General features: G+C 46.4%; 1 protein-coding gene across 19 annotated transcripts in view; it reads left to right on the top strand.

Moving 5' to 3' along the window:
* The window catches only part of rbfox3a (RNA binding fox-1 homolog 3a), a 514,332-nt gene that overhangs the window by 451,689 nt on the left and 38,378 nt on the right, over positions 1-24,265 (top strand). For 16 of the 19 annotated variants that reach the window (XM_055052121.1, XM_055052124.1, XM_055052118.1 and 13 more), the window contains 2 exons: positions 11,269-11,571; positions 21,344-21,487. In XM_055052121.1, coding sequence (XP_054908096.1) covers positions 11,269-11,571; positions 21,344-21,487 — 447 coding nt within the window. The remainder of the gene's footprint in view (positions 1-11,268; positions 11,572-21,343; positions 21,488-24,265) is intronic. The other 3 variants (XM_055052126.1, XM_055052122.1, XM_055052123.1) reach the window with 1 other exon arrangement.

Genomic DNA, 24,265 nt, shown 5'->3' with positions numbered 1-24,265 from the left:
GGAAAACGAATGCTGCTGCCTCTTCTCCCATAATGCAAATCAATGTTTTTCCAGCCACTAGTTTTAGAAACAAATTCTCTGCACTCTGTCCTCAACTGTAGTAATTTCCCTTTGAATAAAAACATGACAACTTTATTTATTTATTTCCCCGGCCTGCTTGTTTATTCATTCATTCCTTTGGGTTTTTTAGCCCCTCTTCTCGCCGTGTGTGTTTGCTGAGTGTGCAACCTCTTTTCCAGGCGTCGCCCTGCAGAGCTCGCTCTCAGCCTCGCTCCAGCCGCAGTCTCACTTTTCCGCCTGTGGCTGAAAAGCAGCTAGGTGGGTTAGCTGGTTGGTTGTGGGGTAAAAGTGCTTTGCTAAAGGGCACATGGGGGTTGGATGAGAGTTTTGAAGGAGTGAGAAATGCGGGGAACGTCTGACTGTCAGGTTTCTGCTGCTGCTGGTCATCAACATCAGCTGTTATTTTATGAAATGGAAGATTAAAACGAAGGCATTGTTTGGTTAAACTTAAATTATCATGTTTTCAATGAAAGAATGAGGATTATTTCAGCTAAAATCCTTGTTACTACAACTTTCCACCAAAAGAAGAGAGGTGCTTAATTAGGAAGGTTTAATCTCTGATCTCTGCTTCAACCAACAGGGAAAATGTTGCAGCAAAACTGAACATCCATCTTTTATCAGAAAGCTTAAAGGTGGTTTGATGTCGTTGGGTTTCGATGGACATGAATGTGCGTGCGTGCGTGTGTGTGTGTGCGTGTGTGCGTGTGTGTGTGTGTGTGTGTGTGTGTGCTGAACAGAACCTGCTGTGTATCACTATCACAGCTTGTGTAAACATGTAAACATTGCAGGGCATCAATCTTGCACTCAGCACAAGCAGACGGAGCTATTATGTTAAAAGCCCATTTGCCCGACATGTTCTGTACCAAAGATGGCCTCCTCTTTCGGTGGGAGGAGCCTCTTCCGGCGAATATCGATAAGCTCATTGATTGATTGATGGTCCCGGGTGATTTATCGACCTGCCGCGGTTTCAAATGAGCTTCGAGTGCTTTGCTGCCCAGAGGGGAAACTTGCACACAAACCCTGTAATGAGAATTCAGCAACTTATTTTGAGCTGCAGAGCAACATGTACGTGTTTCCCGCTTCCAGAGGAGAGATGTGCTGTTTGAAATTGAAAATGAAAATTGTTGCATGGTGTTGTGAGATTTAGAGAAAGATTCAGTCGGGCAGAGCACTTCAGCTGATAACTGTACAAAGTCAATCTCCTCCTCCTGAGGTTTTCCGTGGACTTTCCGGGCGTCCTCATGTAGTTAAAAGTGCATCGGCTGTGGATGGGCGAGTGGGATGTGTAGATTAATGCCGTGGAAAGCCATCCCTCAAAGTGCTTAGAATAATTAGAGTCAGGCTTCCAACAGAATGGGCATGTCAGTGGAGGAAATTGTATTTTTATTTACTGTGTTGGGTCTCCCTCGGCCTCCCCCTCGCTCTGTCTCTTTCTCTCTCCATTTGTACGTTGGCGGCGGCGGCGCTCGGTATTCAGGAGCCAAGCGTTTTTCAAAGTGTCTTAAAGGTGCTGTCAGCGCGCCATGATGCATCTTTTGGATTTGTATCTGTGTGTTTCCACGTGTGGGCACGCGGCAATTTGTATTCGGGAGTGGATCCGGTTCTGGAGGTGTGTGTATGCAAATCTGCAGCATTAGCATGTGCTTATCCAAAGCTGCGTGTGCTTTTACGACTTTGAAGGAACGTTACATGTATTCCATGTTGGTGGCCAACTTGGAATACATTTCCTCCAGTTTACAGCTTTTAGGACACAAATTTTGTTTTGTTTTTGTTTACATTTTACCAATAAACTGGTAAACCTGGGATGATAATTCAGAAAATGTCATCAACTCCTGACACACAGTGCAAGATTTAATTACTCTATTATGTTTAAAATAATTAAATCTGCAGCGCTACATGCAGCTAACTTCCCCAGGAAGAAATCCAGTATAATTAAAGACTTAAATCAAACAGTGGCTTAGTATAAAATACATGTTGCATATGCATCCAGATAGCAGATGTAGCGTTAGCGGCTTCCTCCTGTCTGCGTCCTGCAGAGGCATCTCCTATCTGGGCGCGGTGGACGCTGCGGGACAGCGAGGCGGCCATTGATAAATTGATCAGAGTGAAATCGTGGAGTAGTGAGACATGCTCTCCTCCTCCCCACCGCCACACATCCCAAGGGCGTGCGCACGCATACGCACGCCGGCTCTGGCATCAATTACTGTGGATTGCGTGGTTGACAGAGTGTAAACCAGGTGCCAGGCCTCAATCCAATTAAAGAGATTTAATTGGGGGAAATAAATGGAGTGTGTCCACAAAGTGCTAGCTTACTCACATTTAGAAGATTTCCCTTACCTTTTTCAAAAGTGAGCTTTTGTTTATGAAAGACTGATTGAATCTAATAAAGCCTCAAGGCTGTTGCTTTTTTCCCAGAGTGCCTTGCTCCACAGGTCAGTAATTCAAACAATCCAATTTCTCCAGAGCGAGAGCCGCAGTGGCATGTAGAAATGGGATTATTATCCCAAATTGGCCCAGCAGTGATTTTAGGAGACACTTTCACATGCTTTAAATTCCCAGAGATGCTTTTAAAACAAATGCATCGTCCTGAATGCCAACATGGCGGCGAGCGGCTCACCTGCAGGCTTCCGTACGGCGAGGAGCTAAAGAGACGTCTGAAGCCATCGGCTGGACGAGACTCTTCTACGCTCAGATCTTTTCTATCTAAATCTGTCTCCAGGGATAAGAGAGTGTGGCTCGTTCCGTCCCACCCCACCTTAAACCCCTCGCAACGGACCGACATGCATAATTCAGGATTGTTATCTGTCTGTTGCCTAACCCCTGTCGTCTTTCCCTCCAAACACGCACGGATCTGCAATGAAACAGTGTGACTGCACATCAATGATTCACCAGACAGCACCAGCACCTCCCCCTCTTCCTCCTCTCCGTTGAGGGAATCATATGAAGCCGACAGGGACTCCACAGGCATGCAACTTCCTATAATTGGGATGAAAAAAGGCCGAGTTGGGGAAATGCTGCATCAGGGATCTGGCGAAAGCGGCATAGGTGTTCAAACAGCCACTCAGCAGCGTCAGGCAGCAGATGGGCGACTGGGTGTCGACGTTGGCCCGCTCGTTAGCCACCAGCAGGAGAAGGTGAGGCGATGGCGTGCCGAGAGCTTTTTAAAGAGCGAGAAACACTTGAGAGTTTGGCTGCATCTGTGTGAAGAACTCTCAGAAGTGAAACGGCGCTGGAACTGCAAACGGCTGCTTTCGCCTTCCAGGCTTCCCGCGGCGAGCGTTCCTGTTTATCCTCCCCGTTCGCCAAACGCTCACCTTTTTTCTTAAACATCACAGCACCGAATCAGCAGACGAGTGATTGTACAAGTTTTCTCAAGCTTTCAAGAATTACCACCATTTCATCATGGATAATCACAGTTAATAACCCTTCTCATTAAGGAGACGAGAATCACGGGTCATTAATATTGTTAATATCTTCTCCCTTTCCTTCTCTTCTATCCCTCTTATTCCCCTTCCCTGCATGCCAGAGGGAGTGGAAACAAAAGGATGACTAAAAAAGAGCTTAGCATGACAGTGATTAACCGATCGGGGTAGATGGACTGTGATGAATCAAAGTTATCTCTCAAATCTTAATAACTGGAATTAGCCCCTGATTAGATGAGCTTTGGCTACAGCGGCGAGTAGTTGGCTTCTTTACTTCAAAGAATTCCCGCCTTGTAAACCTGTCTCTCCTTTCAGTGCAAAATGAAGGCAAGAAAGGAAAAAGGGGGAAGCAAATAGGCCAACCGAGGCTGGAGAGAGAGACGCAAACACAAAAGGAGTGAATAGAAGAGATAAGGCAGAGCTACACCTGTTTTCCTGCCAGCGTTCAGTCATTATCGGGGCTCCTTCCTCCACGAACATGTTCAGGGTCCAGAGGGAGGTGTCAAACTCTCCCTGACAGGGGTCATAATGAGAGTGGCACTCTCCCACATTTGCATATGTTTGCCTTTGTCACAGCGGTCAAGGAATGTCATGTTGAGATTCCTGCATGCTTAAGTAATGACATTTTGTCCCCACGAGGAACTCTGGCCCCCGTATCATAACCTTCGCACACAGTGGGGGAGGGGGGACTGAATTAACATGACAATCAGCTGGTTCTAAAACAAATGTTGTCATTTCGTCTCTGAGGGTCTCGACCCTGAGGAGCCGCTTTACGGGTTTATGTGAGCGGATTGTGGCGCCGTTCAGGCATCACTTCTCCGCCTCCCCTTCTGATCAATAGCAATCTGCAAGAAGTCGTTCACTTTTAGTGAGTTTTTAAAAGCTCTTAACACCAGTTTCACTTTGTTTTGACGACTTCAGAAGAAAAGTAGCTGAAAAGGTTCTGCGGTTTGTTTCCGCCGGGATCAGACGATCGCGCTTGTCTTTTGTCTCTGAGTCTGAACACCAAACTGGATGCTTCCCACAAGTTAATCCAAATTTTGACACCCAGTGTGAAGTAATTAGTCCCAGATGTAAATATCTGTTATGCAACAAAAGAGGCATCAGCACTGAAACCGACAATTATCTCCTCTTATGGTGTTGGCAAAATGCTGTGAGTCTAACCAAGTGGAACTGATGGCTTTTTCACGGGGCCTGCAGGCTTTATTTGGTTCTGTTTTCCTTTATTTATTTATCTGCATTTTTACCAGGCGGCGCCGGAGCCCCAGACAGCCCTGTGCGACTGAGACAGACAGGTTCATTACATGTCACCAGAGTTCAAAGTGATCCTCTGTCTGCTCTGTTTATTAAGAGGCGCTGCAGCGTCTCTAAGGTATAGTAACACTTGCAGTCGCGGCGCTAAGAGCAGTCCCATCTCGATGCGAGGGTTCGCACGCGGCGCCTCGGCTGCAGCGTAATGAAGAAATCAGCAAGGGATTGAGGAAAATGAACTCTCTTTCTAATACCTCCATCCGAGGCCGTGGAGCAAATAAGTGCTCCCAATAACGAGGAAAAATCAGGTTAGAGGGGATGAAACACATGTGACATGTGAAAACGATTAAGCCGCTCAGAAAAGCGGCGAAGAGACATGAACAAAATCCAAATTGACTCGGACGCAGAGCGAAGACACTCAGTGTTTATTTTCATGAATTGATTTTTCCTCAAATGAGATGGAAAAATGGAAAGAAGGGAGTTTGCAGAGGAGGAAATGTGAGACAAAACAATAACCCGCTCCCCAGCCTATTTGAAATCATAAACCTACAGCGGTGGATGTAGTGCTGCTGATGCTGCTGCTTCTGGTGCTGCTGCTGGTGGTGGTGCTGCTGCTGGTGTTGGTGCTGCTGCTGGTGCTGCTGGTGGTGGTGCTGCTGCTGGTGCTGCTGCTGGTGCTGGTGTTGGTGCTGCTGCTGCTGCTGGTGCTGCTGCTGGTGCTGCTGGTGGTGGTGCTGCTGCTGGTGCTGCTGCTGATGCTGCTGCTGCTGGTGTTGGTGCTGCTGCTGCTGGTGCTGGTGCTGCTGCTGGTGCTGGTGCTGCTGCTAGTGTTGGTGCTGCTGCTGGTGGTGCTGCTAGTGTTGGTGCTGCTGCTGGTGCTGGTGCTGCTGCTGGTGCTGGTGCTGCTGCTAGTGTTGGTGCTGCTGCTGCTGGTGGTGCTGCTGGTGCTGCTGCTGCTGGTGTTGGTGCTGCTGCTGGTGCTGCTGCTGCTGGTGGTGCTGCTGGTGCTGGTGCTGCTGCTGGTGCTGCTGCTGGTGGTGTTGGTGCTGCTGGTGCTGGTGTTGGTGCTGCTGCTGGTGCTGCTGCTGCTGGTGGTGCTGCTGCTGGTGTTGGTGCTGCTGCTGGTGGTGCTGCTGCTGGTGGTGCTGCTGGTGCTGGTGGTGGATGGGTTTGGGGTGAATCTGCATTAAATTGGGCTGCTTCTCCGCACCTCTCCGTTCTCACTTGCGTTGCTGTAATTGGTTGACTTGGAGGAGGGGAATCGCCGCTGCACCAAATCTGTGGCTCATCACGTGAATCTCTGCTGAAGCGGTTTTGTTTCCTTGTTGTTGTTTACCTCCTCTCCGTCTCCCTCTCCTGGCTCACCTTGGACTCGCTGTGTGGTTGTAATTAACACATGCTGCAGCCTCTGGTGAGTGTGAACACAGAGGCTTAGAAGCAGATCATGTGGCTCTCCTAATTAAAATGGACCCGGCTAGACGGCTTTTATTTATGCGCCTTCAAGACTAAATGAATGCCAGTTGCCTGCAGAAATCATCTCGGGCCGACTCTTCGCCGACTGTCGGCGTGCGGGGCTACAATTAACTGAGCATCAGCACCAGAACAACCAGAGGCTTTCATGTAGTTGGCTGAAAACCACTCGGTGTTTCGTTTGTGTTGCATCAACTGGGAGCCGAGCGTTGGCCTCCGCCGAGCTGCTTTCCTCTCTACGCCCTGCGACGGCCTGCGGGATTTATCGCCGCTTTCCACCATCACTGTCAGCCGCTCATTAAAACCAAATGAGCGTTCTTCTACAGAGCCTTTGGAAGAGAACAATTTTCAGACGCTAAACTGCTTACGGTCCACTTAAGAAAATGTTGTATCATGTGTGATACTGACGAAGCGCGTTGTCTGCGTGTGTTCGCTCAGATTCAGTGGATCCTCCTCAAACGCTGCACAGCTGCTTAATGTATGTTTACTGCTGTACAGCAGGAAGCATGTTGGGTAAAAAGGCCTTTGGTGAAAAATGATCCAGGCTGCTTGTGAGCGCTCTGCAGCTATAAAGCTGCCCACTCCATCACGGCTCCTATCGCTGAGATTGATCAGCCCGCTCCCATTTGAGTGATTTCCCTCCGGATTCAATGCAACGCAATTAGTCGCCTGCCGTATTTTGCCTTTGCGTTACTCTTTGACCCTCCGTCGCACGTATGAGTCAGTGCGGCACTCTGCTGTTATGAGTTCCTGCTAACAGCTCCTGTATTTGAGCAGCTCCACTAAAGAGGATCAGGGATGGCTGGCGAGCAGCCAGGCGGTTGAACCTGCTGAGAGGGAGTTCAGCTCTGACCATGTGCAGCGGGGTTAACACCAGTCAAAGTGTCTCAGTGTCTCTGAGACGGGCGCCTGAGCGCCGGGCATCGCCATGAGCGCCCTCTGACCTCCCTGGCTCCTGATGCAGACTGTAAAATCAGAAACTCCACTCCAGAAGTGATCTCCTTAAGTAAGGGTTTCCAATCCAATTTTACAGAAGGAGAGTGCTTAAGATTAGAGATAGTGTTTTTATTGTGCTCTTCAGTAATAGAAGGAGTGAAGGGAGAGATTGAGGGAAGGAAAGGATGGCAGATCGATAAGGACTGCTCCCTCTGCTTGCCTTCACTCTTCGTCATCGTGCCTGTGGAGATGAGGTTCAGGCGGCTCGGGGCGGCAGGCCGTGCAAGGAGGGCATTAAAATGTCGCAAAGGGATCTGCTCTCCTCCCATAAACTCTGCCAATAGAACGACGACTCGTACTGCGGCCGTAACAAAGAGCAATCTCTTCTGCAGAATGAGGTGTGAAGCGTACCTGACTGCTTTGTCAGAGGTTTTTTCATTAGGCGCTGAGGATGTTTGCCGGGCTTGGCTCGGCCCAGAGAAAAGGGCGTGTGGCGCTCTGGGATGAGTGCAGCTCCCCTGATTTGCATGGGCCTTTTTTCTTCTCCCAGTCCATTTCCAGTTGAATAACTCGTTTGTCACATACATCAGAGGAAGGCGAAGATCATACGAGAGGCAGTGTTACTTTGTGTTTCACTAATGAGGCCTGTACTCTCCGCCTCCTTGCTTTTGCCTTGCTGCCCTTTGAAACAGCAGCGACACGGCGCTGCAGCACGGCGCTGCAGCACTGTGGCACAGTTCCTCCTCTGATGCGCAGCTGCAGGCGGCGATGCTGCTTGTGTGCCACTTGCTCTCGGTCCTTGTTGCACTTTTCCAAGGATCGGACCGACGAGAGCAAAACGAGTCCGTTCCTGACACAGACACTTGAGAAAGTTTAGTTGAACTTGAGACACGGCGAGTAACAAACCCGACATCACAGACTCTTACCTTTAGTCAAACAAATAAAGAGGGTAAAACAAACAAGAAAGCAGAGCTAGAAGCATCGCTGTGATGAAAGAAGAAAGAAGAAGGCTGGGAAAAACTGCCGGGTTTTAGGGAAATAAAAAGTTTCAGTTCTGGACAGAAAGATTCTTTCAACAAAGTGTTTATTCAGACGATTCAGGTCAAACTGGCCTTGATTCTCATTACCAACTGCTTATCCAAACAGTTTAGGATGAAGATCATTTGGTTTTGTTCAGCTGTGACTCCTTCATGCTCCACTCCGCCTGACGGGATTCTAATTGTTATTAATGGCCGACAAGAAGAACAATATTTCTGGGATTTCATTTTCTTTCCAGCGCACAGATCATTATTTTTCTGGCTTTATTGATCAGCTGGTGGTTCAGCTCACCTGTTCGCCTGGCAGACACAGAGCGGCATCAATGAGAAGATGAATATGATGCTTCCTCACCTCCATCATAACCTCAGCACCAGCCTGCATGCTACGCAGGATGACGCTGCATGGAAACCGAGCTTACAGATCCGATTATCCCAACCTGGATCCCAAACCTCCTCAGATGTGAGAGGCTGTTTGCAGCCTCAGTTTAAGTGGACGCTGGTTTTTCTCTGTAAACTCTTAAAAACACTGACGGCGTTTAAGGGCATGTGTGTTGACAGCGACTCAATAAAAGAAATACCTGCAGCTTTGATCCGTTTAATGACGTGAGCAGTGTTTGATGTACAAACGCAGCGGCGTTGTCTTGTTTCCGGGGCTGCTGAGCGCGCTCTGCCTCCGCTGGACTGTTGATGTGTTGACGGCTGGCGCAGGACGCTTTAAAGGAGGACGCAGGATCCGGTGGTACTTTGAGCTCTCCTACCGGGAGGTGCATCATCTCTTCTTTTTTTTTGAGGTAGCAAACCCCATTCTCCTTTTAAAATGGGCGCTTAGAAGTTGAAATTTGCCAACATCAAGAGCTTCCTTGAATTAGGATGCCCTGCACTGCAAGTGTGTTATATAATGCCATGACTGGAGGCAGAGAAAAAGTAGAGCACAGGGGTAGAGATTAAAAAAGTTTCTGCATAAAAAGAGAGGAGGGAGGAAGAGATGAGCATAAAAGGGAAGGAGGGGGAGGAGGATTGAGGGAGAGACAGAGGAGATGGAAATACAGAGTAATAAAAGCGGGAGGAGGGGGTGTTTGGGTCGGCTCGTCCAGCAGGAGGCTGGTCAGCTCCTCTCAAGGCTCCCCTCTTTTTTCATTTAGATAATGGAGCATTTCGTTAATTGGCAGCGCACAGTTTAGGCCGAGCTTTGTTTGCCAACACGTCAGAGCAGAATTATTTCCACTACATTTACAGCAGAGTGTTGCTCAGCTTCCTCTCATTAAAGCCTCCTGCCCAGATCGAGCTTTCTCTGGAAATCTGCAGGCAGAGGCCAGAAACCACTGCAGCAAAATAAAACGGAGAGGAATAAAACCCATTTATCTACTATCTCACCATCCGCAGCCGGCTTGTAAAGAAACAGACAGAAACTTCTCTATCTGTTTACCGTTATTGTTTTTTTGCCACTCATAAAGCCTCACTTCTGGCTGCTTCTTTTCCTTCTCCTCCCTCACCAAAAGAGTTATGCTCGCATGATCTGTATCTTTAAATGTGATTGAGGGTATTTGCAGGGGGTGTTATTGGATTGTGGTGTTATTGTCTCACCTTTTCCCTCAGTGTTTTTAATGCCGGGATGGATATCCGCTCCAGCAGCACTGATCTCACTGTTCTGCTCATTAGGCCGGATTCTCAGAGACTAGTGCTTCGCAACAATAAGACACGCACTTCTGTAGTCCAGCCATTACCGAGTTTAACAATGTGCACCAGCCAGAAAAGTCCATTATTTCTGCAGCTCATCATCCCAAGCATCCACACGAGACAAAGGGGCTGTGAAACCGCTTCGGTGCAAAGGCCCATCTATCACTAAAGTCAGGAGCGGAGACAGAGGGGGTAAGAAAAACATGTGGTGCAGAGACCCCATACTGGGAGCTCTGGCAGCATATGGGAGCCGCTGTAAGGCAGCTTTAGGGGCTAAACATTGGTTTTTAATGAAAGTTTCTCACTCAAGAAAGAGGAAAACATTAAATCATAATCTAATCAGCATTTTATTAACAGGGTCTGGTTCCGATTAAACTCATAGAAAACCACAACCTGCTTAAAAAACAAAAATAAAAAACAATTTGAACATGTTGCTGATTTTGAGAAATTTTGTGTGTCAAAGTAATAATATTTACATGAATGATAAGAGCGAAACATCTGCACTACTGGTAGAAATATCTGTTTTTGTCTCAGTTAAGGTAAATGTGGGGATGCAGGTATAAAAACTGCAGCTCTTTTTGTTGTCTTTCCTCCTTGACAAGCTTTTGCTCGTGTTTATCATCATGTCCAGCTTAACAGTGTTTGGTAACGGTCGGGAAAAATGACTCCGTTTCTTAAACATAAACAGGAAAGTGGTTAAATAATCTTGCCTTGGATTTTTAATCGTTCTCCTGTTTGTCTTTTTCTTTAAGACGATTCTGATTTAGTGTAGGAGGAGTTTGTACAACCTTCAGTTTGTTTTGTTCGTCAGTTTTATTGGCTTTCTTTATTGTTTGGAGCCAAAATCAAATTTGAATACAAATCTGCCAGAAATGTGAACAAAACAAAAAAGGAAAAACTTTTCCAGGAAAAGACAACAAATCTTTTCCTGAGAAAAGCGTAAAAGTCGCCTTTGTGAGCTGCGAACCTGAGCCAGGAAGAGGGCCGCGGCAGCGAGCGCTCAGAGCGGAAAGCAGCTTTCTGCTGGAACTATTAAAGAGAATCTCGTTGAGGGAGCAGCTGCTCGTTTAACAGACCTGTCACTGAAATCAAAGAGCTTAATCAAAATTTGATCAATTAATTGATCTTTCTTCTTGTGCTTTGAGATTCCCCCTGACTCTTGGCCCTCTAACTGTAAGCCACGCTCTACAATGTACACTATGTTAATTAGAGATGATCAAGGGTTCCTCTAATGTGAGCTGAGACGTGATATGATGGCTGTTTCCTCTCGGCTCTGAAGCTTGGCAGGACAGCTCTCCCCGGTTGCCCTTTGAGTTTCAGGAGGCGACCCGGACGCCTTTCATGCTGCTCACACAACCCCAACAACGCGCTGTAGCTTTAATTTCCTCTCTCTTCTCGCTGTGTGTCTCTCGCAGGGTAACCAAGAGGCCACCAACCCTCCTGAAGCAATGGCCCAGCCCTACACCCCCGCCCAGTACCCGCCTCCCCCACAGAATGGCATCCCTGCAGAGTTTGCGGCGCCGCACCCGCTCCCGACGCAGGACTACACCGGGCAGAGCCGGGTGCCCGAGCACGCCATGACCCTGTACACGCCCACACAGACGCACAGCGAGCCGGCCGGCACTGACAACAGCACGCCCGCCATCACCGCCACCACGACCGCACCGGTCAGTGCCCTTCACCACCTGCAAACACTGTTCTCAACACGCTGTCAGCAAGTAAAATATATTCTTCTTATCATTTTATACTTCATTAACTGATTTACTGTGATTCTTTTTTTGTGCAACTAACAAAAGATGAGAAATATTGTTGTGAAATTTCATGAATTAGCTACATCTCTGTCTGCAGGGAAATGTTGGATCCAGAAACTTTGAAGGCGCATCGCAGTAAATGCAAATCATCAGGAAAGATATATATTCACTTCAGAAAGACACACACACACACACATCTGATCATTTGGATGATTCTGGCTAATGACAAATAAAAAGCTACAAATTTAGCTTCTCAGAAAATTTGAATATTAATATTTAAAGCTGCATTATGTAACTTTTATATAAATATATGTATTTGTACATATTTGTTGAAACTGCCATTTTACCATGACAGAATATGGCCTGTTGTGAATGCTAATGCTAGTTAGCATAACCACAGATTACGTCAGATACACGGTTCGCCCGTAATTCTTAAGTTGTTTCTCTGCCATTAGCACATTTAGCAGCGTGTACATGAGTTGATTGACAGCGCTAATACCCTCTTCCTGGCTGATTGCCTATTTTTGATCTGAAGCGGTGCATTTCTGCAGACGGCAGCATGAGATCGATGTTTTCAGAGATTATGTCAACACGTTGGCAGTTTTAACACATAGAATAAATAAAAACTGATTATTTTAAAAGTTTCATCCTGCAGCTTTGATACAGAAATGCTGATGAACTTGGTGTCCATCTGATGCCTGGGCTCCTTTAGTATGAATATTTGTCACTTCTGACCTGAAGTACTAAAGTGAATGAACTTTCTGATGACAGTAATTGATCTGCGATGCGCCTCCAACCTGAGCAGAAATGACTGAGTGCTGCAGGAGTTGCAGCCATTTTGAAAGACCAGCTGTGGTTTAGAAGTGAAGCTGCTTAGCAAACAGAACAGGAAACATCCAGATTAGCTTCACACCAGAACATGTTGTCTGGGTTTCTCTCGCGGCTCTCAGTTCAGCTGCATTCAGCCTTTATGTTAGCTGTAATTAAACTCCACATAAATCATAATTTTACGTCTTTGTACATGATTTTAAACAAGGTGTGCAAACAGATTGTTTCAGAAAACTTTAGAAAATTATTTTCTGCATAATTTAACTTGCACATGTGGCCCCATCTGCACTACAGTACGGTGCATTTTTAATTGTCTCCACTGCCCACCATATTGTAGCTTTATTATGTCAGCATAAGTTGCATATGGAAGTTCTGCACATTGCCTCAGAGGATTGCGGGTTTTGTGCTCGAAGCAGACACAGTCGGCCCACAAAACGCCCACCAAAGCCTGCAAAGCATGACTGCAGAGCAAAACACCAAAAATATTCACATTATGAACCATAAAGAGACTCTTTACTGGTTTATAGGCGGTGGCTTTTACATGATGCTCAGTTGGTATCATTGGCCCAAAGAAAATATCTCCAAGTGTCACTAAAGAAATTCTGCAACTTCATGTTAGACAACAAAATGTTTAATTTATTGTTTTAAAAACAGAACTGAATATTTATTTATTTATTTCAATATATTTCTATTATTGTATAAAACAACCTCAGTAGTTAAATGAAATATCTGGACATGGAATCAATGATTTTATGCAGTTAATTGTCAGAAATATTGATTAATAAAATAATGATTAGTTTCAGTCGTCGTGTTGTTTCTGCCGTTTTCTGACTCTAAATGCTTCAGCTGAAATCACATCAGTCAACGTTTCTCCCGTTATTGTTGGATTTTGATGGCCGGAGTTAAATTGTGGCCTTAGTTTCTGTTCTGGTCGTCTGCTGCTGTAGCCCATCTGTTCCAGGTTCCACTGGTTGTGTGTTCAGTGTGGTTGTTACTGAAAGATGTTTGCGTGTGAAAAGTTGCTGTTAAAAGTTTGACTTGCTGCCATGTGGTTTGTGGAAACGGGTCAATTCAACAGGTTTACCAAAGACAAATGTCCAGGGAGTCGATGAACAGAGAAATAAATTTCTGGGTTTTATTTATGTCCAGATATTCAGTTGCTCTGAGGTTTCACAATTGTTTTTGTGATTTTTCTGAAGCTACTACAGACATTTTTGCAAGGAATTTGCTTATGTGTGACAGTAAATGTAACTTTTCGTCACCTGCCATCTCAGTCAGGGACTGTAACGTCACATCAATTAAGGCAGAGGGATCAGTGAAGTAGATGTAAGAAATACTGCCACCTGCAGGTGGGAGTTAGCATCACTTCAGACCAATGTCTGACAATTAATTTCCAATAAACTTCCAGTTGTTTTGGTGTGAAAACTGTGGGAATCTGTTGATTTTGCATGAATCGCTGCTTGATGTTTAGTGGTTTCAGAGGGAAGCTCAGATCTGAGATGTCTGAGGATGCAGAGCTGATCAGATCCTATCTGACAGGAAAGAGTTGGTCTCTCTGTCAGAGCGACACGCCCTTCACCCTCTCTGCCCTCGGTGAAAGCGGCACGGCGGAGATGCCTTTTACTCCAGCTGCTGTCCAGTCGGATCAGCCTGAGCGTGAAAGTCGCCTTCCTGCCGCCTCAAACTCAAATCCCTCCACTCGGGATTTACATCCCAAGTTTCAGATAAAAGCGAAGACGACTTGTGTGGCTCTAATGTGTATAAAAGGTGGTTAGAGATGAAAGGAGGAGGGTTCTTCTTCTTCTGTGGTGACGCGGGGCGTGGGGGTCACGGCGAGGTCGCAGCCCCCCTGGGAGGAATCCAGGTCACTCATAAAGATTGTTGCTAACGCTCCCATTTTCCCGGCCTCACAATTACTGCACAGCCGTGAATATTTGGCAGCAGAAAAAGTGCTTAGGCAGCACAAGCCGAGCAGCGGCGCATTATCATCGCCTTGTAATGTAGCAATGTTTGATTTGAAGATTTGTGTGACGCTCTCCAACTGCTCCACAGTTATATCCTGCACTTACAGTAATGGCTGACATGCAGGAGAGTTTAAAGTGGGGTGGGGGAGGAGGGACTTGGCAGGAGGTTCACCCTCCTCCTCCTCTTCCTCCTTCGTCTTCCTCCCCCTCTCTGACACTGAACACCACTCCTCCGCTCGATGCCTCCCTGTCTCGCTTCTCTCTCCGTTTCGCATTTGATTTCATTTCATCTGTTCGCCCGCTGTGAGAAAAAGCCCAGAGATGGTCGCCGTGGAGAGATGAGAGCTCGCCTGGCTCTCCCCGCATCCAGCCGTCTCTTCTCGGGGAGGACAGAGGGATGAGATTAGTGGGGTGTAAACACAGAGCCTAATCCTCGGGGGCCGCTGGTGTAGTGTCGCCCACTGCTGCGTTCGCTGCCTTTAATGACGGGCCCAGCCGGTTTGCTCTGGGTGCCACAGACGGGCCCGGGTGCCTTTGATTAGGGCACCCTGCAGAAACACAGATTGAAGGAGCAGATCCCCCCTCTGCTGGCTCGGCTCTGCTGCGCTCAGCTCCTCCACCCCGCCACGACGCTTTGCTCTGCACATCTTCTTGACTTAAAGACTTAAAAAGAGTCAAGTGAGTGAGAATTCAGCGAAACGTATGGATTCTGTGTCAATTCCCCACAGAGAGCGGAGTGTGTGTGTGTTTTAATGAGGCGCAGGGAGCGCTGGCTCCTTCCCTCTGCGTCTCCACCAGGAAGGTGGCGCTGTCCGCCGCCCGGTCTGCAGGCCCGGCATCGTGTTCAAACAAGCTGACTTGAAAGCAGGCGACTTGAGGAAGAGAGGCAGCGCCGAACTTTTCTCCAAATCCTTGGAGACGAGGGTAGCAGAGGACTGCCGGGGAGCGAGCTCGTTATCTGGCTCGGCTCAAATAGTCTGAGGTTTGGTTGAATTTCATGAGTAATCATTCTCTTTTCAGATAACAAATTAAGGCAGTGGCATTAGGGCAGCACTCATTTCCAGATTTTTCACAGCCCGTGTCAGCGGCATGAAGACTTTCCAAAGGGTATTCTGGGGGACTGTGATAACATAGACACACACACACACACACTTGCAGGAGCATGCAGAAAACATGGACGAGCTCATGCAAACACGCGCTCTGGACTCCGGCGAGGCGCCTTTAAAGCATGGAGACAGACGGCAGCAGGGTGTCGCTTTCAGAGGCTGAGCCGATGGCCGCCATTAAAGGGACGCTGACGGCGATCTGCAGCAGGAGATCCAAACGCTCAGATGATTGAATAGATTATATTGTCACAATACCGGCTTCCACGTCTCAAACAGTCGGGAGATAACGGTAAACCAGGAGGAGGACTGGATTTGTCCTGCTGCACCAAAACCAGAGCAGGAATTTAAATGTACAGAAAGATGATCTGCAGATATAAATGCGTTAAGGGTTCATATCTGCATTTACACCTGAAGCAGGAAGTGGTCTACAGTGCACAGCATTCTGGGTAAATACAACCAAAGCGCTAGCTGAGAAGAGACTCCAGCTCTGTCACTAAAGACGAGAGAGAAATCCTCCAGCCGCTAAAATCTGATGCGACTCCATTTTTGTTTACATGTTGCGAAGGAAGAAGCTGCATTTCTGCATTTCTGTGAATCCAATTCACAAAAATGCAAAATACTCAAATCTAATTATGAATCCTAATTTGATGATTCTGGCTTTCTGCTAATGAAAACCCAGATTCCTGTGAAAACTGAGTCTATTGCAGAAACGTCGGCCCAGTGAACAGAACGTCCATGTGACATGAACATCATTTCCATCAGGACATTATATGAACATATCAAAACATGTCTGGGTTAAGATTCTGTCTTTCATTGATCTGATCTAATATTCTAATGTTCTGTAAACATAATTCATCAGCTGGAAGCCAAAATTAGCAGAAATAAACAATGTAAAGATTCTCTGATTTTAGCGTTTTGAAGTAAACATCGACATCCTATTTCATCAGGAATAAGACGCTCCAGGCGTCGTGGTGTTGATATTCAGACAGTCGTGCAGCAGGAGATCGATTGGCTCTCTGATGTTTGGAGTTTTACGGCTCCTGTTCGGGTTTGGCCCGATGTAAACACGGCGCCGGGCGTGACGCGGCCATTTTTACTGAATGATTTCTGAGCTGGAGGCCGCAACAGTGACTCTGGGCTCTAAAACGAAATTTAAAACCCCCAAATTTACAGACCAAAGTCCCACGCATGGAGGCTCAGAGACTCGCAGGAGCACCATTCATTTTGCCAGGCTGCACAGTGAGTGCTGCCTCTGAATGTGAAATAATAAATAAAAATGAAAACTGTGGTATTTCTCAGCCTTGGGAAAGGCAAATTCATCCCCTCCTGTTGTTTGCTGGGTTTTTCTTGCTCTATTGTGTCAGTATAGATATAAATCCATGGAAGTTTCCTACAGACCTGGAAAGTTTGACGTTTTCTTTTCCCACTAACCAAATTCAGGTTGATCTGGACCTGCTGTACTCACACCGGGTCTACATGTCAAACTGTGATAAAAGAATGTTCTTCACATATTTCTGAGAACTCTGTCGCCTTAGTGCCATCTGCAGAAATAAACCACATGGTCAGAAACAACCAATCAGAGACAGGAGGAAGCTCTTAGTGCTGTCAATCACTTTATGTATGTGCTACTCGAGGTAGTGCTGGAGCAGAAGTGACTTATTCTCACAGAAAAACTCATCGATGGTCATGCTAACTAGCATTAGCATCCACTGCAGGGTTTTTTCTTAAAAGTTGAATACTGTGATCTTTAAATGATCACAGTATTCACAGATCCCGTTCCTGTGCTTTAGGGCTGAGCTAAGTGACTCCTGGGGTGTCCAAAGTGTGGCTCGGGGGCCATTTGTAGCCCTTCAGATTATTTTGTTTGGCCCCGGAAAATAGTTGTGATATTTCTGAAGTAATGATACAGATTTCATAAAGATTTTTGTTCATTATTGATCAGGCAAATCTAAAAAAATTATTTTACAAAATGCAAATAAATTCATTTGTGCGTTTTTAAGTTAATGAATTTTGCGCCCCTCCAGTAGCTCAAATGACTCGGTTTGGATAATAAAACTTTGATACAATTCAAGCAGAATCAAAGTTAACAGTTTTCATTGAAATAAGAATTTTAATAAAAATCCCAGGAATCCAACCGGGAATTCTGGTCGGATTCCTTTTTGCTGAAAATTAATCTGGATGTCTGCAAACAGGCGTGATAAAAAGCTCGACAGACGGAGCTGCAGGACAGCGGAGCCTGCAGCCCGTGTTTGTGTTTTCTAGTGCAGGTCGACTCCTGAACGCTTTGCCTCCTGAGCAGGAAGGACGGAGTCTGGGCCGGGCCACCAGCCTCTCCTCCAGCTGATGGAGAGCTTATATTTGCAGCTTTTTAGAGAGAGAAAACAAACCGGAAGAGGAGGGTAATGAATTAAGGCTTGGGCATTATAATTCTTGTGAGCGAAGACTCCAAAGCCCCCCCACACCGGCTCCTATTTAATCGGATGTAATCTACCTGCTTGGCAGCATTCCAATCAGATAGTTTCAATTATGCTCTTGTAATGCCACTCTGCGAGGAGGGGGAAAGTGCTGAGCAGAGCACTTTGCAGGCGATTTGCAAATAACAGCAAGGGAGTCTTTTAGAGAAATGACTGAACAGGAAGCCAGAGAGCTGCAGGAGTTGACAGCTCTCTCACTCTTAGCTTTGCTGGCTTTGGCGGTGACGGTGTGTTTTGCATCCCACCTCCTCCTCCCTGTGACAGCAGCTGTCGGGACAGTAAAGTGCCACTGAAGGTGGCCTCCTATGGTAATACAGCGGTAATTATTTTCCACCGCTACAGCGCCGTTTCACAAGCAGGCAGGCAGGTTGGAGCCTCGGGAGCAGCGGCGCAGGCAGCATTCCCGGATCTCGGTGACACTCGAAGTTATTGAGTTAGTAGTTTGCAGTCTGAGATGCTCGGAGTCAGCAATTCAGCGTTTGTGTTCCCAGAATGTGTGCTTGGCCCTGATGTCAGCGGGCTGCTGGCCTGTCTGCGCGCCGGCTGAAAGTTAATCTGGATGTCTGCAAACACGCGTGATAAAAAGCCCGACAGACAGAGCTGGAGGACAGCGGAGCCCGCAGCCCGGCAACATACGCTAAAGGTCGAGCGTGTCATGTGTGACCGATGAAACAGATTGACCCGAGGGGCTCCGGTACCTTGTCACCCTCCGCGGTCCAGCATCTGTCTGCAACGTGTCACCCCTGGGCCCAACATGGCCGCTCAGGCTATTAACCTCCAGCGCGCGAGGACACGGCTCTGCGCTCGTCCCTCTCTGTCACCAATCCGTGGCGTCCGGACGGCGGCGCGGCGGCTCAGGTGGAGCTACCCGGACGGCCGCGGGCCAGGCGGAGCGGGACCTTGAATCAAACAACTGTCACCGCTAACAATGTATGTCACCGTCTCGGAATGGGCCATAAAAACCAAATAAATGACGGCCATTACAGTGGAGATTGTGATTATGATAATGAGAATAATAAAGGCGATCATCATTACGATCATGATGATAATGATAATACTGTGATGATGAATTATAATGAATAAATCCTGAGCCCATTTCCTAAATGGTGGGAATGTATCACTAAGAGAGGCCTGCAGCCACGGCTCTGCGAGTCATTTCAACCGTTTGGACTCGGGCAACAACCTCCTCTCTGTTCACCGCTGCATCGCCTCCACATTGTGTCTGTGTGTGTGTGGAGGTGTGTGTGTGTGGAGGTGTGTGTGTGGAGGTGTGTGTGTGTGGAGGTGTGTGTGTGTGGAGGTGTGTGTGTGGAGGTGTGTGTGGGGTGTGTGTGTGTGGAGGTGTGTGTGTGTGGAGGTGTGTGTGTGTGGAGGTGTGTGTGTGGAGGTGTGTGTGTGTGGAGGTGTGTGTGTGTGGAGGTGTGTGTGTGGAGGTGTGTGTGTGGAGGTGTGTGTGTGTGTGGAGGTGTGTGTGTGTGGAGGTGTGTGTGTGTGGAGGTGTGTGTGTGGAGGTGTGGTGTGTGTGGAGGTGTGTGTGTGTGGAGGTGTGTGTGTGTGGAGGTGTGTGTGTCGGGCTCAGAGAGTGCTTCCCAGGAGACCCTGCAGTTTACATATCACATTCAAACAGCTTTTGTGCTCAATATCTGCCACTTTCACTCCCTCAGTTCCCTCAGTTCCTTCAGTTCCCTCAGTTCCCCTCCCCCCTCGGTCTGTTTCTGTTTTTAACCCCCCCAACGCCACCGGCTCTAAATCAGCCTTCAGTCCTGTTGGTTTTATTCATTTGTTTGCTATTATGAAACTGAAACAATGAAGCCAAGTTCAAACTTTATCTTCTCCTGATTAGTGACCTCTAGTGGTCAAGGCTGTAATTACGTGACTCTCATTCAACCACTAAAGTTTCTCAGATTTCTCCACCAGCATGAGAAAAGAAAAGCAGCATGTAAGAAAACACACAGCAATCTAAAAGCTACATAAAACAATAAGAATAAACGAATAAAAAGATTACAGCCATATTCTGTTAAATAAAACAGTTTTTTTGGTTAAGTTTTCATATTTTTCACATTTATTCCTTTTGTATTTTGACTTTTTCCCATCCAACAACAAAAATGCTGAAAATCCATCCCAAGCAGCTCAGAGGAGTGAAATGAAACAAACACAAAATAAACATGACAGAGAATCAGATTCGCGTCCTGATCCAGTTACATACTGAAAAAAACGTTATATAAATATGTATCATGGTGATCCAGGGCTGAAGGAAGGATGGCAAACATATGCGACAAATCTGACTGTTTTGTTATTAGTTTAATTTGAAAACATGACAAGAATGAATAAGAGATGATCTGAAATAAAACTGGTTTGATTTTGGGTCGTTACTGTTTAGGAAACATGTTGGATGATTTTTACACATTTTGATGATGGATTAACTATTAGTGACAGATGTTTTTATGCCCTGTGAAATTAATCTGACTTATCAATTGAATGCAAAAGCAGAAATGTTTTGCTTAAAAACTTATAAATGATTTAGATCAGATTTATAGGCAACACTGGATGTAAAGTCTTAAAGTTAAGCAATAATTGTCTCAGATGTTATTAAAAAATTCTTTCCCCCTCAAATAAAAACTCATTAGTGAGCAGTTTTACCTGCCAGATATCAGCTAATCACCATTTGGCTCCACACTTCTATCAATATTTGTCATTTTCTTCTCTGAAAGAAAGAAAATGATCCCATCTAATGGAAAACTTTTAGCCCAGCAGAGCAGGAGACAGAGGATAAACTCTGCATTTGACCAATGAGCTTTTTGTCCACAGAAAATAAAACAAGGTCCATCTAAAGAGACAAGCTAGCAGCAGGTTTGCTGAAATCCATCACCGGTGTCACACTGAGAAACAAGTGGAATTTGTCATTGACATCAGACACATCATTTATACAGAAATGTCAGCGTCGCATTCGCATAATGATGGAAACAACAACGCTGAGGGCTCTGGGCCTCGCACTCTGATGGTTGTGTGCAAACGTCACCTATAATGTGTCTTTAGTCTAGACATGTCAGGGCTCTGTGGGATCTATATCCACGCCTTTTTGTCAGCGCCTTCAATCTTTCCTGTTGCTCAGGAGCTAAGTGCAAGAGATTAATAAGTAGATTTGTAATGCACAACCTCAGGTTTGACACTATAAGTCATCGGCTGTTTATCGCTCAGGCTTTCTGAGTAGATTGAAAAATGGCAGATGTGGAGTTAAGTTAGTCAGCCGGGCCTCCCGCCTCCCTCTGTCTCTCTCGTTGTGCAGGACCAGGAGGTACAGTACGCCGCCGCCGCAGCAGCAGCTAATGAGCAGCTTGTGTCTTTTCTGTTTGTTTCCCTCCGGCAGACAGATGACGTGACGCAAACAGAGGGATCTCAGCAGCTCCAGCTCCAGCACTCAGACTCTTCAGAGAAGCAGCAGCCAAAAAGGTTACATGTCTCCAACATTCCCTTCCGCTTCCGGGACCCAGATCTGAGGCAAATGTTCGGGGTGAGTAGCTCCAGGAAACTTACTTCTACTGGCACAGCAGCAACACGCAACACTGACCCTGATTATATAATTTGGCATTTTGAAAATAAATTTGCTAAATGGAAACACAGTAATTATAAAAACTCAAACTTTTTCACCCAAACTTTTGGCGCTGGGGTTTTGGCCATTTTGAAATTGCAATGGAAAAACTTTCTTTCACATCATATAAGTTATTTTTAATTTAATCTTTTATTCAACCACATGGTTATTAGCAGCTCAGTAGAAGATCCAGCAGCAAACTTTACCAAAAATAACAAACAGCAGCACTGTAAAAATCTTAAAACAGTAAAAACAGTAGAGAAATGAAATTTTTATCTGAAGCGTGTGAACGTTTCAGACATTTTAAAATAACTTTCAAAGAGCTGAGCTTCTGCAGCATCATGCAAAGATTATTCTCCATATTTTGATTCATTTTGGGATCATTGAGCTTCATCTGTTGCTCATAAGACATTAAAGTCACATGATCACCAAAGCAGGAAGTAGTTGAAGGACGACACGGTTTATTTTTCAATGGCTTATCATGTCAACAAACCCATCCATGTGTGATTTTAACAGGTTTTTTTGCGTATATTTGAAATGGAAACGCAGTGAGTGACTCCACTGGTTCAGCTGTTACAGGATGTTCCAGTTTGCTACGTCTCCACTAACAGGAAATGATCGCATCGTCTAAAATACAGCAGCACAAACAGTAACTGGAGGCTTTGCTGCAGCTGTCATCTCGTTAATGCATTGATTACTGTGTTGTCTGGGGAGAAAAGAGTGGCTTGGAAGATTTCGCAGGTGATAAACAGCTCAATCAGTCACAATCAGCTCTTGAACTCTGTGGGTCAGACACCAGGGAGGCGGCGGCTGAGCGATGAAACCTGCCGCCGATCCCCAACCCGCCCGCCGTTTGTGGCTCGAGTTCGATCGCGTTCGAACATCCGGATCTGAAGGATCTTCATCGTCTCCTGGCCAATTAACGCGCTGGCTCAACGGCTCACCTTTGTGTCTCGCACGAGCTCCGACACAAAGCCGACCGGATTCAATAACAATAATGGATCTGAAAGGAGACGATGGCCAAAAATGTACTTCAAATGTTAGGCGCTAATTGGACCATTAGCAGCCAGAGGCGTTAATTTTAGCCGTTATGAAGACAACATTGAGCTGATGATATTAATTACCAGAGAGTCCTAGCTGTGGCTTTATAAATTGCACACAACATGGCTGCTTTCTCTCTCTGATTGTTGGCTTTATTGTTCCCAGCTCTGGTGCAGGTCGTGTGGAATCCAAATCACCGGCGTAATTAGCTCGGAGGCTTTGTGTGCCTGGCCGCTGCATGCAGATATATGATGGAAAATTGATTGCAGCCCACCCAGCCTCCCTCAATCACATGTTGCCCTCTCCTTCCCGTTGCTGCGCCGGTTGGCGAGGTGGAGGATTGTGGGATTGATTGTCTTGGTTGGAGCTTGGCGTAGCGATAGCGGGTCCGCTCCACCCTCTGACACGGCCTCCACAATGGGGCCTTTGTGTGATCAGTGTGTGCAAAGCCTCATTCCTCCAGCTCTAATGGCTTCTGGAGCGCCACCGGCTCAATACGCCATTACCGCTACGCATGAGTGAAGCCCACAGACGGGAAGACGGAGGAGGCGCCGCGCGGGCTCCAAGGAACCCGGAACGAGACGGGAGGGCCCGGATGCCCCCCGCGCTGCCGGGTTGAGGGACCTGTGAGCCTTTAACGAGGCGCTGAATGAAGGTCTCATTAGGGCATCCACAGCGGACGCTAATCAGTAATTAGAAACTGTGATCTCTGAGAGCTGGTAAGTGCGCGGGAAATGAAAACACTCCAGCGAGCGCAGCGTGGAGCCCACGCTGCGCCGCTCGAGGGTGCCCTCATTTGTGAGCGTCGCTTCTTCAGCAGCGCTTCTCTGGGTGGATGTGAGGCTCTCGCAGCATTCCCCAGAGCAATCAGACCCCCGCCCCCGTCCCGTCCCACTGTCACGCCGACTGCTGAGCTTCAACACGCTCCCAACACGCAGGCGCCTCATTACGGCGCCCTGAGGAGCTCCGAGACTGGCGGCCTAATCAAAGGTGGATCCTGTTTGGCTTGAAAAGGCTGCAGGTCCATTTCTGAGGGGAAATATTTCTGTTTACAACCTCGGCTCTTAACTGAGAAAAACGGAGACATGCAAACGCTTTTCCAAGGCATATCGAATGTATCGTATCGATCATCATTTATCGTGATTTTGATGCAGTTATTTATTTGGATCAGCAAACATTTAATGAAAAAACATTTATTTCAAAAACAGTTACACTTAATATAAGTAGGCCAGTCTCAATAAGCAATAAATCAATTAATTGCATAATAAATTAAAACAAACTCAATCATTTCCATTTGCATGTTTTATTGTTTTTGTCTTTCTACCAAAAACTGGATGATAAAAGTCTTCGGTCTGCAGTTTCAGTCAGACTTTTATCAGTTCCAATAACCTTCAAATAGAGTTGAAAGGTTATTGATCTTTGAGATGCTGTTGAATTTTGTGCCACTCCGTTGAAAATGATCTGAAGACAACAATATTATCATTTATCACAATAACTTCTGGGATAATTTACTGTTATTATGACAGACCTAAATATAACAGCATATTGATTCATGACTGTAATATTACAATATTTTATACAGTAAAATAATTAATTTTATTTAAATGCTCTTGCATTTATTTTAAAAACAAACAATCTCCCAAAGCATCAATATATACC

The sequence above is a fragment of the Poeciliopsis prolifica genome, unplaced genomic scaffold, assembly GCF_027474105.1.
Source record: "Poeciliopsis prolifica strain line A6 unplaced genomic scaffold, Auburn_PproV2 SCAFFOLD034, whole genome shotgun sequence".
NCBI classification, from domain to species: Eukaryota; Metazoa; Chordata; class Actinopteri; order Cyprinodontiformes; family Poeciliidae; genus Poeciliopsis; species Poeciliopsis prolifica.
The sequence above is the reverse complement of the archived record's forward strand: the minus strand, read 5'-3'. Positions and strand labels throughout refer to the sequence as shown.